Source organism: Cupressus sempervirens, chromosome 3 (genome assembly GCF_028749045.1).
Source record: "Cupressus sempervirens isolate cs-2001-9-10 chromosome 3, ASM2874904v1, whole genome shotgun sequence".
NCBI classification, from domain to species: Eukaryota; Viridiplantae; Streptophyta; class Pinopsida; order Cupressales; family Cupressaceae; genus Cupressus; species Cupressus sempervirens.
Window position 1 is genome coordinate 538,458,860 of NC_143120.1, and position 21,047 is coordinate 538,479,906.

The 21,047-nt window shown below is 32.4% G+C and overlaps 1 protein-coding gene across 3 annotated transcripts; it reads right to left on the reverse strand.

Moving 5' to 3' along the window:
- Window positions 1-17,983: 17,983 nt before the first annotated feature.
- Window positions 17,984-19,551, reverse strand: LOC149567538 (3'-N-debenzoyl-2'-deoxytaxol N-benzoyltransferase-like). 3 transcript variants are annotated; one of them, XM_089820757.1, is made up of 3 exons: window positions 19,043-19,551; window positions 18,784-18,949; window positions 17,984-18,519 (listed from the first exon to the last, which is right to left on the reverse strand). In XM_089820757.1, exons 1-3 carry the CDS (start codon window positions 19,478-19,480, stop codon window positions 18,032-18,034), a joined length of 1,092 nt encoding a protein of 363 aa, XP_089676883.1. In that variant the 5' UTR covers window positions 19,481-19,551; the 3' UTR covers window positions 17,984-18,031. The 3 variants fall into 3 exon arrangements, with proteins under 3 accessions (XP_089676883.1, XP_089676882.1, XP_089676884.1); XM_089820756.1 differs by having other exon boundaries at window positions 17,984-18,949; XM_089820758.1 differs by lacking the exon at window positions 17,984-18,519 and having other exon boundaries at window positions 18,688-18,949; window positions 19,092-19,549.
- Between the last annotated feature and the right edge of the window lie 1,496 nt (window positions 19,552-21,047).

Consider the following 21,047-nt stretch of genomic DNA (forward strand, 5'->3'; position numbering starts at 1 on the left):
ATATCTTGGCAATGACCACTCAACTAGTTCATTAGACATGGCATGGATGCCTATGCTACCCCCCTACACCATAACAACAATGTGGGTCCATGAATATCAACTAGGCGGTTGAGTTGTATGGATTTGTTAGATATATGTATCATCCTCATTCATTTTTGCATTAATTATAGTCATGTTAATAGTGATGGGTCTAGGGAAGGTTCCTTGGGTCAATAGTCACTTAATGAGATTTGAAATTAAGATCTTATTCAAGAACACAAGTCCTCTCAAGTCCCGTGTCATAAAATATAGGACTTATAAGTACTCTGAAAAGTATAATAGATAACAGACAACAAAAATATTGTCCCATTTTATTTCTATGACACAAACTACCTAATAATTACTCTTAAAGTACGATCCCACAGTCATGATTTTTCCTACGCAATAAGCCATAGAAGAACATAAATACAAACAAAATGATTGAAGGTAACCAACAATCACAAAAATCTACAACATAACGAAAATATGATGCAGCAATTAAAAATTTGTTGAGAGCATAAGATTAATGACTATTGCTTACCGTGTCCTAGTGGAATAGATGTTACATAAACCATATTTAGCTGGCCTTCATGAGAGAGGGTTTCACGTCCAGACATCTCAGAGAATTTGCTGCTGCAGACATAACCAACACAACAAAATAAATTGATATAGATATATATGAGGAAACCATTGTTCACTGACCATTTTCCTTTACATGCTACTACATCATTGATTTGGATTGAAGTTAATTCATACTGATAACATACCTTCAACACTATCATCATAGTGTAGTTATCATTTGTTCATCGTTGTTATTTATACATCCCTTTTACAACCTTTTCATGCTCACCATACTAGTCTTCAATACTATTAGAAGGACCTCATAGGTCTGTCACATCATGACAATTCCCTTTGAGCTCATGGAAAGATTTGAGACCTTGTTCTTCTTAGTGCATCCTTTTCTATTACATAACAGACCTCTCTATTTTTTCATGTCCTCATAATGGTGTCCTCCATGACTGCTCTGATGGATATCTCTACTTTGCCTTGCATATCCTAGTCTGTTGCTCTTAATTTCAATAGCAATGTCTTTCTTTTAGGATTACTAATTAATGTTCCATCATTTTAAAGAACTATATTTGATGGCAACAATAAAAGATAATATGTGACTATCCTTATTATGACAGTCTCACAACCTTTAATTGTTTTGTATTTTACCTTCTAAGGTCTTCAAGATCTATTTCTACTCACTATGCATTATCGTCTTTTAGACACTCATTCCATGATTTATGACTTTAAAACCTATACCACATTTAGTTTGATAAGAATGTTGTCTCTTAACTTTATAGTATTATACTTGACAATCAAACCATCCAAAACTTTTTATCGATAAAATAATGACATATTTTCTTTCCAAGAAGCATGGTACCATTGGCTTGCTTATCTTTCTTATTTGAAAGCATTGACTCAAAGACATGTTAATTCTTTCTTTGAGATCATTTTTGAGAAAAGTAATTTTAATCTCTATTCGGTTTGTGTTGTCAAAATTAACAAAACTTGAATGGTATTCCATTAAGTTTTTTAATAAAAGATCTCCTCATCTTCTATCCTTTCTTTTTGTTTTGAAAGACTCACTTGTACCAATGGGTCTAGAGGATCCAATCGATTCCCAAGTTCCTTTATTGACAAAGGTTAACTATTTAATGTTGATTGCCTTTCTCCATGCATGATGCAGAATCAGTGGTCAACCATTGATTTGATGCATGAAATAACTAACTATCCCTTTGTTTTGAAACAATACCCTTATATCTTCCTCAAGTGCAATTGAAGCAACAACCCTACCCACTCAATCTTCTAGGTTAACACATTGATCTCCACACCTTTTAATTCACAAGAAAAACTCCACTTGCAAACTTCTTCAAGCATGTAAGTTTTCCAAGTTGGCCAAAACACCTACAAACCCTATATGACTCCAAATGACTCCAAATATCCAAGGGACTCAACCAAGGGTTAAATAAGATTTTTATGAGTTATATAATGTGTATTCAACTATATTTAACTATCCAATTGGCTAGACCCAACTCCCAAAGCCCAATTCTTCCAATGCACCTTAAGAGACCTAATTGACAAACTAGTAGCCATGCATCAACATAAAAACCTAAATAACTTAAACTTTCTCTAAATAAATTGACAAGATAATTATATTTATGGACACCCTTTTCAAATTACTAAAACATACCAACATATTTCATATGGTCATATTGGACCAACACTCGTGTTTCTGACTGATGCCCTATTTTTTAGCATGAAAATGGCTAATTTAACAAAGAAAATCCTAGTAATATTGACTCCCAGACCTTGTAACATTCAATAGTCATCATTCATGGCATAAAAACATGAAATCCCCAAGCAATTTTTTCCAAACTTCCTGGAACCCCAAAATCCCAAATTACCTTCATTCAAACCCTCAAATCTAGGGTATCACCAATATCACCATTCCCCAAACATCTAGATCAATTTTCTTGATCATACACCTTCACACTGATCATATAAGATGATCCAAATCATGAAATACCCCCTTCATGTGGCCATAACTCCCCTTGTTGTACCTAACCACCATTTCCATTGAAATTTCTTCACAAAACCCTCACTATTCTGTAACAGTCAATCAATGTTGCATTATTTCTACATTTTAGGAGTTAGTAGGCTATTATACATGTTAGAACAACAAATCCCATGAAGCCAAGGCCCTTGTATTTTCATGGGATGGTCATATTATGAAAAGAACATAGACTATTGTAGAAAAAACTCAAAACTTATAATCTATCAACTGATACTAGTCATCTAACTTTCAGCACACTGTGTATCAATCTTGTTCAAAAAAAAAAATGAATGAAAAGGAACTTCTATTACATTTTAGTGAATGGCAATAAGGTTCCTAATGCATCTCCACTTGGAATCCAAAACACCAAACTAATAACAATGCTAAGAACAGACAGTTTGCTATAAAAAAACAAAAGTTTTTATTAGATCCATGTTCCCGTTCATACTCCAAGCTATCCATCTCGTACATTGCCTAATTAGCATATATATTATCCTCTTACAACTACCACAACCATATTTGGTTGGCTATAAGGCTTACAAATAGTTAATGATCCCCTTAAATGGGATTTCCCTCCAAATGTACTCCTAGTCATTATTATTCAAAGTTTTGAATTAACAACATTACAAAATATTGAACTTTTATTGAATACTAACATTAACTATTGACTTCCTAATACCTTAATCTAGACTTTAGAGCTTTATTTGACTCTAGTACACTACTGGTCCACATATAACTATATTTATGTCATGTGAGGACATTACAAACATGCAACTTAGTCTTTTTAGGACATTACAAAATAAACACATTTGATTAAATTCTTGTCCATTTGTATTGCTTGGATATCTCTTTGTCCTCCTCACTCCTTTGGTGTTCATGGTGTGTCTCTATGTCTTCATAGAATGATCTTGGTGCCCCTACACCAATGCATCAAGATTTTTAGCTTGCTTGTGATAAGCTAGTTTTAAATCAAAAGCAACATTGATTTCTTGTTCAAATTTCTTATGGAAAAATGAATTCTTTGGAGTTTATGATATTATCTTAAATTTATTTGATTCCACATCTCCTATGGGCTAATAATCTTTATTGTAAATCAGTGCATTTCAAAAATGTGGCTTTGCTGAATTTGCAGCTACAATTCCAACTGATATCCTATGTAGAACATGACCATCAATTATGCTGCATCAATGAAATATATTTTAACATATTCTTTGACAGTCTTCTCCATACATTTTTGGTTCCACTTGTAGTGGGCATGTATTCCCTCAAGATTACTAACCTTTATGTGCCTTGTATCACTACCATCTAGATTTTGCGGTGGCTATTTAACTAGATTAAAATGAACAATTATTTTATAGAGATGGAGAGATTGTGTTATTAAAAACAATAAATTTGGTACCCAAGATGAAATGTTTTTATACAATGACAGAAGTTGGTCTACCTTGAACTGTTAATTATTATTTTACTATTGCATTAGTCTTTTATCTTTAATTGACTAACTTTTATAATTTACTTATATGTAATTTTATATACTCTTACCTATGAATAATGAAGATGACACATGCACTCTTATGAAGATGACAACAATTAGATTAACCACCTAAACATTACCACATTTGTAAAGAAAGGGGGAATCTACTAGTGTCTCCAATTTAAGAAGATTGGGCATTTGCAAATGCCTGAGAAGATCTACTAGAGTCTCTAGTTTGAGAATATTGGGCATTTGCCAAGGCACTAAGGTCCAGGTTGGGAAAAATAGAGAGATGAAAACAAGGACATTTAATGCTAAGGCACGTCCATCAATCAGTACATTCAACATGGAAGTTATGTGCATAGGGTAGTCCACATACCTATAATTAGAGAGGTTACTTATCATCAAAACACAACCAAGTGTTAAATATATGAACCAAGTTTCCCTTAACAAAGTGCAACACAATTATTTATAACAATCTTAAACTACATACCTCATTTCCTACATAGAACTCCTCGAGGTAGATGGGGCACTCACTACAGTCTATAGGCATTGCCTTCATGCAGAATTTCAGAAGCTCTTGAATAATACTTCAACTGCTTCTCTCTACATTTTACTCATTTTCAGTAAAAAAAAAAAAGGAAAAGAAATACTTGTTTAAATAAAAGAAGCTAATCAATGTATAAAAGAAAAAATAGTTGTTAGGGTTATCTGACCACTAGTCTACTACATCATAGTCTTCAAAAGAATACTTGAATTGATATATAACTATGAATTTTAAGTCCATGCATTAATTGAATTAAAATTACATGTATACCCCTAACCTATCTTCAAGTACTATAACAATAACTCCTTCAAACAAATGGAACTCAAGCAAACACTAAATTCTACAAGTTTCAATTATAATCAATGGACTACAAAAAAGTGCTAATAATAAATAGAGTCTTATTGCTATTTATATTGAGACATTTTAACAAAGTACATATTAGTGTAGCCTGATCTCTTGTGGTGTTGGGAACATTTCTAGTGGTTAAGTTATAATATAACAATACTATAAGAAGTTATAAGTAGAAGATACTACGGTATCATTGATTTCGAATCTCCTAAGGCAAATGAATTTATCTTACTTAAGATAGACATAAGATTATGTTATTAATAATATATTCTCATGTATTTTTGGCTTCTTTCCATGTGATGATGGTGTGCTTCTATGCAGGTTGCTGAAATTGTAACAGATTGCATGCACAATTATCTTTTGTTTGAGCACATTTTGAAAATTCAGCTTGTTCCATCTAAGCAAATTCACCCTAGATTGTAAGATATTTTAAAGAAATTTGACTCTCATCTAGAAATAATTTCCACATTCATATGCATTATCAGTCATAGAGTATATTGTAGGAACACTATGAATACCTATTATGATTGGGTATTGATAACAAGGTTAATTTTTTTTTTTTTTTTGCATTAGTTTCTATTGCCTGTGATGCACTTCCTTTGTGTATTCATTTTTGTTTTGTTTGGCTTATAGTCTTTTAGTTGTTAAAAATAAGTCTTTGTTTTGTGGCATTGGTAGTTTTTCTCACCATATTTTGTTTATTAAATTATTAGTTATCATGAATTGCCTGAGCATATATGATTGTTACTTTTTGATTTTGTATGCCTTAGAGTTCCCATTGGCATCCATAACATCTTATATTAATTATGTGCACACCTATGGTCACACAGAAATTTAACAAAATATCATTAATAACGAAAGAATCCATGTTGAGTATCTTGCCTCGTCTCCATGCAAAGAGTGCTTGGTAGTTTAATGTGTACTAAAATTATGGAGGTTGCAAACAACACTCATGTTACATGGAGTCACATCTTTAACAATCTATCTGATCCAACTTGGAATGTGAAGAATGAAAAAATACTAAGGATATTTATGTAGAATTTCATATAATAGTGAAAAAGAGATCTTTCTTATAACTATTTTTATTAGCAAATGACAAGTAGAATGCATAGTTCTGGAAACATTTTATTTTACCTTCTAAGGTCTTCAAGATCTATTTGCACCAAATATGCCTCTGTAAAATAAAATTTCACTCCCAAACACTATTCTTTGGTTCCTTTAAAGTGGGTCTTAGTGCATTAAGCAATTAAACACTTGATGAAACACATGCAACAACATTCATAGTTAAGTACTCTTTTGAAAACCTTTGAGCACTTTTTCGCACAATCTTTGTAAAAAAGCTCATTGGTTTGTGCTCAAAACATTTGTATCCATATGTTTATTGTCTTTTTATGTTTTGGATCATTGGAGACCTAGGGAATTGCACTCAAAATTGCAAAAACTTCATTGTATTATAATAAAAAAGTGTTGTTACAATTAGAGAACATATTAGTTACACCAAATTTTTCTTTCAAAAACATATGTACAGATATAAACATTAAGTGCATGTTCAATTTTTTTGCAGATAATATACACATTAGTTAGATCAAATTTTTCTTTCAAAACCATATGTGCAAATATAAACATTAAGTACAACATGTCCAATTTATTTGCAGATATATTTTCCTATGAAGAAAGACCACGCCTAACAACATGAACCCAGAACAAAATAATGAGACAATGGCTACATTTTGGTCTCAGTTCCAAAGAAAAGCTGATAAATGTAATTTTCCTTGCAAAAAGTGTAAGGGCATAAAGAATCAAATAATTCTAATCACAATAGTGTAGAGACATTGTAAGCAACATGGTCACATTAAAGGTGGTCATGATTTTCGTCCATTACTGAATGTGGATTTCCTACTAGAGGAACATGGAGGTGTGAATATCCAAGATGAGGATAACACTCCCATGGAAGAAGATGATAGTGTGATAGAGGACATGATTGAAGAAGATGGTATTGGAGCAGGTGATGAAGAGGCTCACGATGATGGTACTAGTGCATCTGATAATGATGATGAAGATGATCTTGATATACCTTTAATTGAGAAGGCACACGAGCCTTTGTACAAAGGCTTCCAAAAAAATCTTCTCTCGAATATAGTGTTGTTGGTGAACTTAAAGGTTATGAATGGTTTATCCAATGTAGAAATGTCGCGTATGCTAAGGTATGCCATTTTTTTCATCTTCAATATTAGCATACAATTACTATTTATTATATTAACAATGCATATTTGTTGTTCTAGGTTGATAGGTGAGTTTTTGTTACCACCATCAAACATTTTGCCTTGTTCATACCAAGAATTATCTACCATTATGAATCAAATTGAAATGAAGTATTAGACAATACATGCATATCCCAATGATCACATTCTATATCATAAACAACATGAATTTGCAACATAATGCCCTAATTTTCATATTAGTAGATATTGGTTAGATCAAATAACAAAAAAGGTGCCTCACAAGGTTCTTTGGTACATTCTCATTATTCCATATCTTCAACAATTATTCAGGTGCACTAGCCTGGCACAATTTATGGATTACCATGCACACAATAGAAGTTAAGATGACATTATGTGAATGCCTGCAAATGGTTTTGCATTTAAAAAGATAGAAGAAACATGGTCACACTTTAAAGAAGAACCTCGTAATCTAAAGCTTTCATTAGCAATAGGTGGTATCAATCCATTTGGAGATATGAGATTTGTTTACTCAGTGTGGCCTATTTTTTTTATTAACAATAACATTCCTCCTTGGATGTACATAAAGAGGGAGCACATAATGTTGTCAATGATTGTGCTAGGTATTTTTTCATTAATAGTTTTCTAAATTAATTTATAAACAATGCATAAAAATGGTCATAATAATTATGTAATGTTTATGTTCATTCAATTACTAGGTAAGTACCAAATTAAAGATATGAATATCTATATTGAGCCACTAATTGACGAGTTGTTGACATTATGGAATGGCATGACTACATCAACAATTTCAATTCCATTCAATGCTTGTATAGACAATACATGATGCCCCTGGGCTAACTCATTTTTATGATATGTTATATTGTTAAGATCACATATTTTTGGTTTGTTATAGTGTTTACACATTACTTATTGTATGTTTAAGATGCGTATGATAATTGTACATGATCTTTTAGGTTTTCAGACAAACAGAAAATTTGCATGTCTAGTTTGTGGTCCGAAGATGAAATCTCATCATTCAAGAAGTTTAGGAAAGTAAGTGTTTGATGAGTTTAGGAACTTTCTCTAAAATAATCATAAGTATAAAATTATTGGAAAATATCTTTTTAATGGGAAAGAAGAGACATCATCAAGGCCATGAAGAATGGCACCTCATTTATGGAAGTTGGAATATGATCGACTAAATCATCAAGTTAATGTCTAGTTTTTTGTCTGAAGTTTAAAATTTGTATTTTGATATTGTCTTATATTTACTAATGATGTAATTGATGCTCATGAAGGTCATCAAGGCATCAATGACCAACTTCCTAGAGGAATTAAAAGTTATCCTACTCAATTTAGTAGGTTACCATACTACAAGGATCTCCCAATCGTGCATTTGTTTGATGCTATGCATATTAGAAAGAATGTAATAGAGACACTATGAAAAATATTGGATGGAAGGCGTGATGGAGAAAAAATTGCCAAAATTTGTACTGAAATTCATGAATCCAATCGTGTAGTAAAAGATTTCATTGAATCAAATAGCAATGGAGATCACATAAATACAAGTGCCCTTCCTTGGTTATTAATGAAGCAAGAAAGTGATGCATTAAAAGAAGTCATTAAAAAAAAAAAAATTCCAACAGGATTTGCTACAAATATAAGTACTCTTCTATCAAAGATAGGTAATTTTGGGCTAGGGTTGAAAATATATGATTGGTATACCTTCATCAAGGTAAGTCATATTCTCTATTTACAATATATTTCTAAAATTGAATGTACTACCTATTACATTATTTAATAATATATTGAAATGATCATTTTTTAATGATTGCAGTACATCCTACCTCTATCCCTCCCATGCCAGTTTGACAACAATATTAAACAAGTTATATACAAGCTTGAAAAATACATGAGGTTAGAAGTGTTTTTTCTTAGATTTGTATAATTTGATCTAAAATCTATTGTATAATTTTATCTAAAATCTTGTTTATATGTTCTTGTGTGTTGAATCTCTTTTAGGTGGTTATCATCTAAAGAAATTAACAAAAAAGATATAAAATATTGAAAGAGAAAAATTACACAACTTAAGTGTGAAATTCAAAAGTGTCTACCTTCAACCTTTTTCAATGCTCAAGAACACTACCTCATACATCAAGTTAAGGAGATTGAATTGTGTGGACCTATATAAACTAGGTCAATGTGGATGGTTGAGAGGCACTTGAAATTTATAAAGGGTTTGGTTCGACAAAGAGCACATCCTAAGGGTTCTATGGTAGAGGGATATATGGTTTACCTAGCCATGGTCTACATTAGTGAATATCTTCCAAAGTTTGTAGCAAATATCCATGTAGATCGCATTTGGGATCCCAACTCTAATGAAAAATTTGAAAGAGAGTACTTGATAGGGAAAGGTAGATTGAGGAGATTGACAGGTAATTATAAGTTGTTTTTTTTATAGTTTATTAATTCTTATCCATCATCAATATAAGGTGTTTCTAACTAGTCTAATTATTTTCTTTATAGTGGGATGAACTACATTTATATATTGTAAACAATCTTGATTAGATGATGGTATGGATTGAACAGTCTCAAGAAAATGGTCGCTCATTAACATGGGATAGTGTTGCATTGTTGGTTAAAGAAGCTCATCACAATGGAGATCCCAATGTTATACCAATGGTACTTGATCTGGTATATGGCTTAAGAGATACAAAGGTATGCAAAAGATTACTAATCATGAGCCATAAGTTTAATATCAATTCACAGATCAATGCAAACAATCTTAACATGTTTGAAAAATTATAGGTCAAACATCACAAAGATATGTACTACCATGGCTGTAAATTTTGCATTGAAAAGTCAAATGAAATGAAGAAAATGTGCGATTCTGGGATAAGTGTTGTCTTCGTGGTCACCAATATTTCATCTAGAACTAACATACATCCTCAACAAACTAAAAATTGATACTATGACATTTTGGATGATATACTTGAGTGCAAATTTAATTCATTCAAAATAGTTCTATTTGTCATCAAATGGTTTAGGCTACGACTTAATCAAAATGATCCTAATAGGACTATTATTGAACATGATAGTGGATTTACAATGATTAATACAAGGTCATTTGAGCTAGTTGGAGATGAGCCCTATGTTCTTCCAAGCCATTACAAGCAAGTGTTTTACTTTGGCATTCCACACAAACCAGGTTGGTCATTTATTGTTAGACATGATCTAAGAGGAAGGCTGGTAAAGTATAATGTGATGGAAGAAGAAGATATTGAAGAAGCAAAAGACCAAAAAAATAATAATCACAAAGGACTATTACCCAATGATGAAGAAGAAGATGGTGAGGATTTTGGTCATGTTGACGGTAATGGTGATGATGATGATGACAATCATTATCATGTTGATGAAGATGGTGATGATCATGGTGGCTTGATGATGGTCATGATGATGACGATGATGAAGATGATGATGATGGCGATGAAGATGGTGGTGGTGACGATGATGATCAAAGTGACAAGTATGATGATGATGATGACAACATGGATGAAGATGATGATCAATGAAATGTCTATCTAGGTACGATCAATGTCAACTATGATGGGATCATGTACAATCAAACTTTTCTTTCAAAACCATATGGGTAGATATTAACATTAAGTAGAACATGTCAAATATTTTTTTTACATATACACATTAGTTACACCAATTTTTTGGCTAAATTAAGATAAAATATTTACATATACAATCTACTTTATTATTAATACTTTTTTTGGTAAATCTATTACTTTCATTTTGCTATTGATTCTTTTTCACAGGGTGACATGGATAGAGCACCATGTCGCATAGGCAAGGATGCATCATCTCACACACCTTCTTCAAGAGAGGTAAACCTTAATTATTGTAATTGTTCAAAGTATATAGAAACAAATTTCATATTATTATTTCTTTCAAAATCATATGTGCAGATAAAAGCATTAAGTACAACATGTCAAATACTTTCATTTTGTTGCTGATTTCTAAGAATTACTAGTCTTTTTCACAAGGCAGCATGGGTAGACCACCACGTACAGGCGGAGATGCACCATTTCACACACCTTCAGTGGAGGTAAACATTAATTATTGTAATTTTTATTGTTATATACAAGAAAATTTCATATTATTATGTTCTTTTCGTTATGGCTTTGGAGTTATTTTGATAAAATTTTATAAATTTTGAATTTTGTTGATATACACATTAGTTACACCAAAATTTTCTTTCAAAACCATATGTGTAGATACAAACATTAAGTACAACATGTCAAATACTTTCATTTCATTGCTGATTTCTAAGAATTAGTAATCTTTTTCATAGGGCAACATGGGTAGACCACCACGCATAGGCGAGGCTGTACCAACTCAGACACCTTCAGCAGAGGTAAACATTAATTATTGTAATTTTTATTGTTATATAGAAATAAATGCCATATTATTATGTTCTTTGCTTTATGGCTTTGGAGTTATTTTGATGAAATTTTACTAATATTGATGTTACAAATGATAGGAAAAAACTAGAATGATAGCAGATCAAATGCGCTCTGAAATACAGGTATCATTTCTACATGACATCACCTTTAGTGCTGACCCTATGTTCATGGCCCAACAACTCAAACAAAGATACACTAATGAAATTTTTTACATTATTATCAACTGTGACACAAGCAAGGAGAAAGAGGCATTGAAAAAAGAATTGGACTCTAGGGTCCAATCTTTGAAGGTAAGCGGTAATTAATCTAAAGCAATAATAGAAGTTCAATAGATGTTAATATTTTATAGTATCTTATGGATCATGATCTAAATATTATGTGTTCTTGTACAAAAATATGTGACAGTCGTGACATCGTGTGGTGAACATGGTGAGTGTTGTAGTGCACAACCTTCATGTAAGTAACACTTTGTTTGTTTGTTTTCATCAACATTTTAACACTTAACTTCTTTTTTGGACACTTCTAGCTAGCATCTCATTTTATCTTTATCCATTGCAAATGTCTTTTCTAACAATATTGTATTCTTCATCTCATGATGAAGTGTGGACGCCTCCTTTAATCGATTGTCCAATATTGCCTTGTTCATTGTTGGCAACAAGGAGCATGAAAACATCCTCATCTATGCCCAGTACAATTGGTAAAACCTTGTATTACTATATTGTGTAATGTGCTAATCATGCTTTTTTTTTGTTGGGTGGATTTTGTACTCATGTACTTATTTTGTGCACTAATAGATAGACCTTTAGTTGATAGAGCAACAAAGAGCAGTACTACTGAAGCTAATCCATTTCCTAGAGCAATCCATGTGACTAGTACTAGTTCATTTGAAGGGACATTGTTGTTGAACAAGAAAAATATGTTTCCATTTAAATTACGAAAGCTTCTAGGTGTTGGATACAATTTTCTAATTGTGTGTTGTCTTTGATGTTACACAAATGTCATATCAATTATCAGATCGTATCTGTATTAGTTGGTTAGCAAAGCAAATTTCAGAGTCTACCGAGAATTCTTGGAAATTACTCTGTGTAGATAGTGTCTACCGAGCTAACTCGGGCATCAAAGAAAAATGTAGCAAAAGTCAGTGTTAACCAAGCTCACATGGTTAACGAAGGAAAGTTAATGTTTACTGAGTTCACTTGGTCTCCAAAGGATTTTGCAAAGTTTGTAGTGTTAATCGAGCTTCAGTTGGTTAACATTGGAAATCATTTTTGGAACAGTGTTTACCGAGCAAGGTCGACTAATGAAGGATTTTATTAATTTGAGGAATAAAGCTTAATTGTTTCAAGTATTTATTGTAGCCCACTAAGATAATGATTATTTGTGATTGTAATTTGTAAATGAGCTAACTTGATAATCTAAAAGGTATATCTGAAAGGTTAAGTTGAGAATTCTAAAGTGTAATGAGTGAGCATGGAAGTGTGCTGTTTGAAGAGGAAAGTGTAAGAAAACTTTGAAGGATGGCTAGATATCCTTGAGGAGCAGAAAAGTTGTATTTGATCATAGAGGATCTAGTAAAGTAGAACAAAGACCTATATCAGAAATTCAGTTGCATCTCATTCAAGTTATTTCATTGTTACTTTCTCACCATTGTAGCAGTGATTCCTAAATCTCTTAACAAAGTTGGTTTAACAACCATTTGTAAATCCTCTAACAAGGTGATAGTTCTATTGAATTTTTCTAAAGACCTTTTGCAAAGCCACTCCTAACAGGGTGATTAAATCCTCTAACAAGATCACACCTAATAGTGTGTTTTGTAATCTTTAACAGGGTTGGCTCCTAACAGGGCTCACTTCAGAAGAGTGAAAATCAGTAGCTAGTTACTTGGTGGTTTTCCCATATTGGGTTTCCATGTTAAATCTAGTGTCTCATGTGTTCATGTTATTTCTTTTATGCATAAATGTTAATCATTGTGAATGCTTAGGATCTGTTAAAGAGAACATACACTGCATCTACCGAGTCACAACATTTTTTTGTATGGTTACCAAGTGACAATAGTAACTAGTTTTATTAGACACCTAAGGGATCTGTGGATTTGTTTTTGTGACAACTGATTCAACCCCCCTCTCAGTTACTCCATCTATATTTCCAAGACTAGGTGCTTTAAAATTGTTATTATTTAAAGTGTAAATTTAGTTTACTTATACATAACTCATTTTGGACTAATAATCCCTTTATGTTTTTGTAGGTAATAATGTTTTCTTTGACCATCTTTTTGATATGACATTGAGGCTATTTGGACCAACCATACATAAAAGGTACATAGTTTCATATCATTGCTACATAATTTTTCTTTTCTTCCATTTATTGTACTATATTAAAGTTATTGATCTAATAATTTAATTTTTCTTTTTTTTCAAAACTATATGAACTATAATTTTAGTTGTGCGATGATTCATCTTTCCTTGTTGATCTATATTTAATGTATTTTCTCTAATTTTGGTATGTTTAGAACTTCAGCCATGTTAATTCTTGTTGTCACAGTGTCATAGTCTACTTATGCTCATTATGTACAACACCATTTTGGCTAGCTTGTCATTATGTTTGAGTGCTCTTCAGGGTTATCTAAGACTACTAGATTCAAACACTATACAATATATTACCAAGAGAATTTTTTCTAATAATATAGACTATGAAAGACAAAGATCTTTAAGCACCAGTATCTATCATACTACTCTTTATTTTGGGTTTGAAAAATGATCTTATAATCCTATACATTCCTTTAAAGCTTGGTTCACGAAGAGTAATTTAATGTTTTACTTTGTTTCCACCAATGAATGCCCATTTATCATTTGTATATGATTCAATCACTTTACTATTAAATAAGCATTTAACAAAAATGGAAGTAAGTTTCTTGACATGAAACAAAGGTGTATTTTTAATTAGGCTATCTTTATGTCAAATTAAGATACCCATAATTCTGCAAATTAACCTATTGTTGGGATTATTATTAAAGGCAAGTGTTCTATTCTGTAGGTAGGATAAAAACAACTGGCAATAACCATAGCATGCGGAGTAGTTGGTGGAGCTATGTTTGCATTATGTTTGGTGGGAATTTATGTCAAAATTAAGGCTAGAAAATGTGTGGCATAAGTTCATTGCATAGACATAGATGGTAAGTTAAGATAACCGTTTACTATTTTTATTTGATTTTCTCTCCTAGATAACAATTTTAATAGCTCCTTGCTTTGTACTAATAGCTTCAATGTTTGGCAACATGTAGATCATTAGGAAATAGAAATTATTCCAGTGATGTGGTAATGTACTCCTCATATGATGTTGGTTTCATTATGTGTTTAAATGAGTTAAGTGTTAATGTTTGGCATTGAAAGATCTCAGCTTAGAGGTTGAATGGTTGGAAGACTTGGTTCAAGTTTGAAAATTTTGATTTACTTACACTCTTTATCTATTGTGATTAACAATGGGCCGTTCTAGTCATGGTCTATTTTTAAAAATTTCACATCCTCAAAGACATCAATTAGGAAAATCTTTGAGAAGTTCAGTGCTACAGGGGCTCCATGCCATAGTTAATATATGAGTTATAGCTACTTTATCCCCATATGCTTCAAGAGAGAGATTTCATATAGCGCATCCACAATATAGCCTATAGAGGAAGCAAGGATAGTTTTCTGGTATTGACGGATGCTTCTGGATATAACTGTGTAGTGTTTTCTAGCATCAACATTTGAGAAAAAATGTGAATGTGATCCAAACTGTTGATGCTAAAAAAAGCCGCATCATTATATCCAAAAGCATTCACAAGAACTATCATGAACTATGAAAATTTCATGTCTCTTACATTTTTCTAATGATCTTTACCAAAATGAGGGATCCTTCAATGCCAGAGTTTATTCAAGGCATTGTCTTTATTATGAGGGGACACTTACATGTTGTTTGTCTTTAAAATTTGCATTCTACCTTCTCTAGAATTACTTTAACATTGCATGCTTCCAAATTACAGTGTCATGATAATGACATCATAGATACTAGATGAGAAGCACAGTCTACTTAGAAAGAATTAAATAAAGCACTTACAAAACTTGAAAAGACCTAATTTAATGCTTGCACAAGGAATAATTAACACTATATACACTATTCCATCCAACAAAATCCACAAATACTTCTCTATTCACTTCAAAACTTAATAAAAACCAGTAACTATCACTGCAATTCTAAGCATAGTCTGTTGTTCCATACTATAGTCGTACAATGGCATTTACCAACCCTTGAATTAGGGTTCCCTAGGACATTTATAGCCTTCTCCTCGATATTCATGAAGTTTGGATCCAACATCCTAAAACTAGAAGTTGCAGAATCACTTCCTAGAGCTCACATTGAAGACCTTGGTGTTCTTCTGATGGGTTCAGGATATGAGGTAAGATGATTGCCATTATTTGGAAGAAATGATCTCATAGCATTCATCCAATGTTTCCACTCTTATTCCATGGATAATATGATCTTTTGTTTTTAAAATTTGAGGCTTGTAGGTCTTCTTCAGCCAATTAGGTCAATATAGATTCAAAGGACTTGCTGGTAGGCTTGCACCTGTTGGTGTACATGCAACTCTTTTGCTCATAATGGCAGGGGCAACTCTAAGTTCTATGGGGGGCTACCCTAGTTCAGTTACAGTTCCTCAAGGCTTGAATTTTATCATGGGGGATGTGCTTACTCCAAATGGGATTTTGTCTAAACCAATTCCTAGTTTTCAAACCAAAGTTCATGTTGAGAAGTTTTACATTGATTACTATGAGAATGGCAAGGTGTGTGTGTGTATGGAATCACAATCTGGAGCTTTTGTTCTCCTTCACACAACCACTCACATAAAAGAAGAAACAATATATTAGCCACCATCTTACAACTCTTTGTTCTTTTTTTCTTCTCTTGGCTGCATTTTTCAGTTTGATGATCTCAAAATAATCAAGTCTCTTTCAAAAATTGCATTGAGATGTTAATAGTAGGTATCTTACTGTTATTCATTTTTCTTGCCCATCTTTATTTAGGTATCCCAATTTCACGCTAACCTTTCTTTATGTGATACAAATGGAAAGGAAGTTCTAAGGAAGACTATCAGTGTGAATAGCCCTTTACTATTTGGGGGCATCAAAATCTATCAAATAGATTGGAGTATCTCAACTCTTTAGATACACAAGAATGGTGCAGGACCATTCAATCTTGCAATGGCTACATTATAGAGTGGAGATAATAAACTTTTTGGTACATTCTTGCCACTAGAAGATGATAATAGTTCTACCAATCCTAAATGAATGTAAGTATACATGGGAAATATTCATTTCTAAAATCTTTAAATCTCTCTTTGAAAGAGCCAAAAAAAGAAATCATCTTGAAGGATATTTTTGTCATTTCCTAAATTTTGGAGCTTCTAAACAATTATATCTGATTCATTTATGGATTTCTAGAAAATATTGTGTATAAGTATTTGAATCAACATTTGAGATCATTTCAAAGAATACATGACCATGCTATATGTTTATGTTCTTCTTTGTTCCATGTTGTATCAAGCAATTGTTTCTCATCCAAGCCATTTAATTTGCAACCTTTTAAATCTCTGCAAAGATAAAGTTGGAGCAGGAGAATTTTTCTTCTCAAGGGTGTCCTCTAATTGTAAAGCATTAATATCTTACAAGATAATATTAATATCTTGAATTTAAAACATACTAGATGTAAAACAACTATTACAATGTTGTGATTTCCTTGAAGAGGCACCTTAAATGAGTATCTCAACTTTTGAAATTAAAATTATTAAATTTTGGTCAATCAAAACATCAGCCACACACAATAACACCTAAATAAATGAAATAGTAGGTGACCAATTGAAATAGAATTATAAACTTATTAATTTAAATTTATTACACAATTAAATCTAAATAATTCTTATCGCTATATCAACCTATATAAATCTAAGATCATTTACTAAATTTATTAATTTCAATATAGTAAAACATAAGAGCTTTTCTACATAAAATAATATTTATTTGTTCAAATGAAAGAAGATGATTAAACAATTTCTTCTAATACACATTTAGTAAATGAAAACTATAAACAATTTAGATAAAAATGATTATAAACAATTATTGCAAAATAATTTTGTTTATATTTACTAAGTAAATTGATAAAAAAGTTACAATATTTTATTAGTGCGCTTTTTTTAAAAGTTGACTATTTGATACATTCAATAAATTTTATGTATTTAAATATAAGATTTTAAATTTACATTGAGAAAGTGTGTCCATCAACTCATTAAAAAATTTATTTTTAAATAAAAAGGCTTAACTATTACATCAAAACTTTAGAACCATTGGTAACATAGTTGTTGGTGATGGCCTCTATTTCCATTTTGAATAAATTGAATGCTTGTGAAGGCATCCATGTTATTATCTTGAATCCATCATTCTTTTCCTTAGGAGAATGAAGGAAGAGAAAACCATTTGATATGTTGAATTCATTTTCATTCCAATGCATAGGGGATATATTTATTGGACATCCTGATCCAAAATCAGCTTCATTAAATCCTAGCCACCTCCAATCACTCAAAATTATATTAGCATGGTTGCTATAAATATCCAATGGAAATTGGTCTCTATCAACTCTTGCTCTAAGGTACTCGTTAGTCACTAAAATCTTTGTTTTCTTTATAATATTCACTAGATATGGAAGTGGTTGGTATATAACATCATGGACAATAGCCTGTGCACATGCACCAACAATACCATTTCCATAGTACCCATTTGGTAGTGGGGGACTAAATGATCTTCTCACATCTACTGCAAAGAAAATATTAATACTTTGAGTATGTGGAATTTCAAGTACCTTGGTCCTTGCTCGCCAAACCAAAGCTGCAAAAATTTCAAATGTAGTACAAATATCCAAACATTCTAGCATGATTCCATCTTTCACACATTTCAATGTCTTTGAGTCCAATACACAAGACATTTGAATTGATTCTTTATATAATGGATATGTCCAGTTATGGGATTTACTCTCTGTTTTTTCTTCAATTGAATTCAAATCATGATTTTCTATCTTACTTGGTTTGAGAAGCTCTCTATCCCATACTGGTTCAATAGATAGCTTTTCATGTCCTCTAGCCATCTCTCCAAGACCTTTGAGAAATTGCCCCACCCCTCGTCCATCACATACACAATGGTGAAAAGTCACTGCTACAACAAAGCCTCCACACTTGAAATGATTCACCTATAGAAAACACAATTATGATAATTAAAACTAATAAACTAAATATAATCTAAATAATATATATAGAGAGAAAGAAAGAGAGCAATGTTGCACTTGAAGAATCATGGGATGAATGTCCTCAATAGGTGTATTGGTAGGGAACCTAAAAAGCAGCTGCTTAAATGATGGCTTGAGCTGGTCCAAATCTCCAAGGATGGAGAGGGTGTTATCTACCATGGCTTCCACAAAGAGAACACCTTCTCCTGTACACTCCACTTGAAGCTTCCCATCTTCTTTCTTTCTCAATCTCCCGGCCAAAGGATAGTAATAAGCCAACACCTTAGATAGAGCTTCTCGGATTGTTTTTGAAGGATGTGGCAAAAGATCTTGAGATCCATCGTACACAAGCAAGGTATTGAAGGCCATTTTTACTAATGGCTGGTTATCAAGGTTGGAGAGATAGAGGGTCTCTCTAGGAGAAGACAGACATGGTCTCACAAGGCAACTCTCCACAATCTTCGCATTTAACTCTGATGAACATGCCTTCTCCATTACCTCTTCCCTTGGCCTGCCTTAAGGAACTCAATAAGATAAATGATATTGATGCTTCAAACAAGGATTGTTGTGTAGTGTATATATAAGTCTAGATATGAAGCTATATTGACACGGCTTTCCATAAATTCTAGAAGCTATACTGACTTCAAGCGGAATATACTGATCCCTGCATAAGACAATTCGATCACCCAAATCCTCATCTTCAGTTTTCTAGCTTCCTTTGCATAAAAGGACAAGTTAAAAGCATCTTGTGGATTTCGGTATCTATATTTAACCTAGGTAACAAAAAAAAGTTTTATGTATCTTTTGCCCTTTGTGCAAGAATTTATAGCTTCTTTTGCATAAAAGGACACGTTAAAAGCATCTTGTTGCAGAAAAACTGTTTTAGATATCTTTTTCCCTTTGTGGCTTCCGTTTAACTCTTGCTCTTGCCAAATTTCTTAACCAGCACTACAGTCAATGAAACTCCTGTTCGCTATAGCTAAACTTTCCTTAATGTCAATCTCAGCAGTGGCAATTTTACACATATGAGGAATTAATAGTGAATATCCACATATCGTGCAGGAAAAGGCTATATCAGTCAGGGGCCCATTCGGCTTTCTTGGTAATTATTTCTCATATCAGATTACATTTCTTTTACTTTCTTCCCTTTCCTCTTCACACTCACGAAGTTGAGAATGGCAAGATTGCGAGATTACAATTTTGTTACAACATGAAAAAGAATTGGGTTTGATAGGGAGAATGAGAATTGATTCAGATGAGTTTGTCTGCTTTTTATTATAAGAGAGGGGTAAAAATTTATTAAGACATAAAGAGATACAAGAATAAGAGTTCAATAAGGAAATTTATCTTGATTAATAAGGTCATCAAAATCACAAGATAAATTTGGGGGCAATTATCCTCTATCCACAATATTCCAATCAAGCGCATGTTCAAAAGCTCATTTAACCAATCAAACAACAACTCCATTCCACTCTTGATGAATGTAAGTAAAACTAATAGACTCCATCATTCTACAGAAGATGAGAATTTGACTAACAAAAAAGGCCAGGTGTCAACTCACATCCTCAAGGGATTGCATACTTAGAAAGTTCATTGGACCACTTGGGAGTTAATCGACTACTAATAATTATGGAAGATCCCCTCAAACAACATTGTTCTACAATGTGTAAAATGGCTATATCCTCCATAAGATTGTTAGTATGACAACCCTTAAGCACTAAGAAAAGAAACTGCACTTCACCATAGCTTCAATGAGCCACTTGTCCAATTCCAACTGGACATGCAATCCCCTAGGAAGAACCATCATTGTTGTCTTTTAAAACTCCAAATGGAGAAGGACTCCAATGCCCCTAATGATTTACCAATTGCTTCTCCTACCTCCTAGGTTGTTGGGCACACTATGAAACCATTGACCTGCAACCCCCAGGATCCCTGAATATGAAAATTAAGGTGATTGTATATAGAAAGATCATTGGGAGCCATACCACATCTAACACACACTTAGCCTTCATTATTTCACGAAGAGAGTGAGAAATCATCCACCAAATTTTCTTAGCTCCAA

Coding starts and splice junctions, on each gene's coding strand:
- LOC149567538 (XM_089820756.1), bottom strand. CDS start 19,480: ATGGAGAAGGCATGTTCATCAGAGTTAAATGCGAAGATTGTGGAGAGT. Junction 18,950..19,042: donor TTCATCCCATGATTCTTCAA/GTGCAACATTGC, acceptor TGTTTTCTATAG/GTGAATCATTTCAAGTGTGG.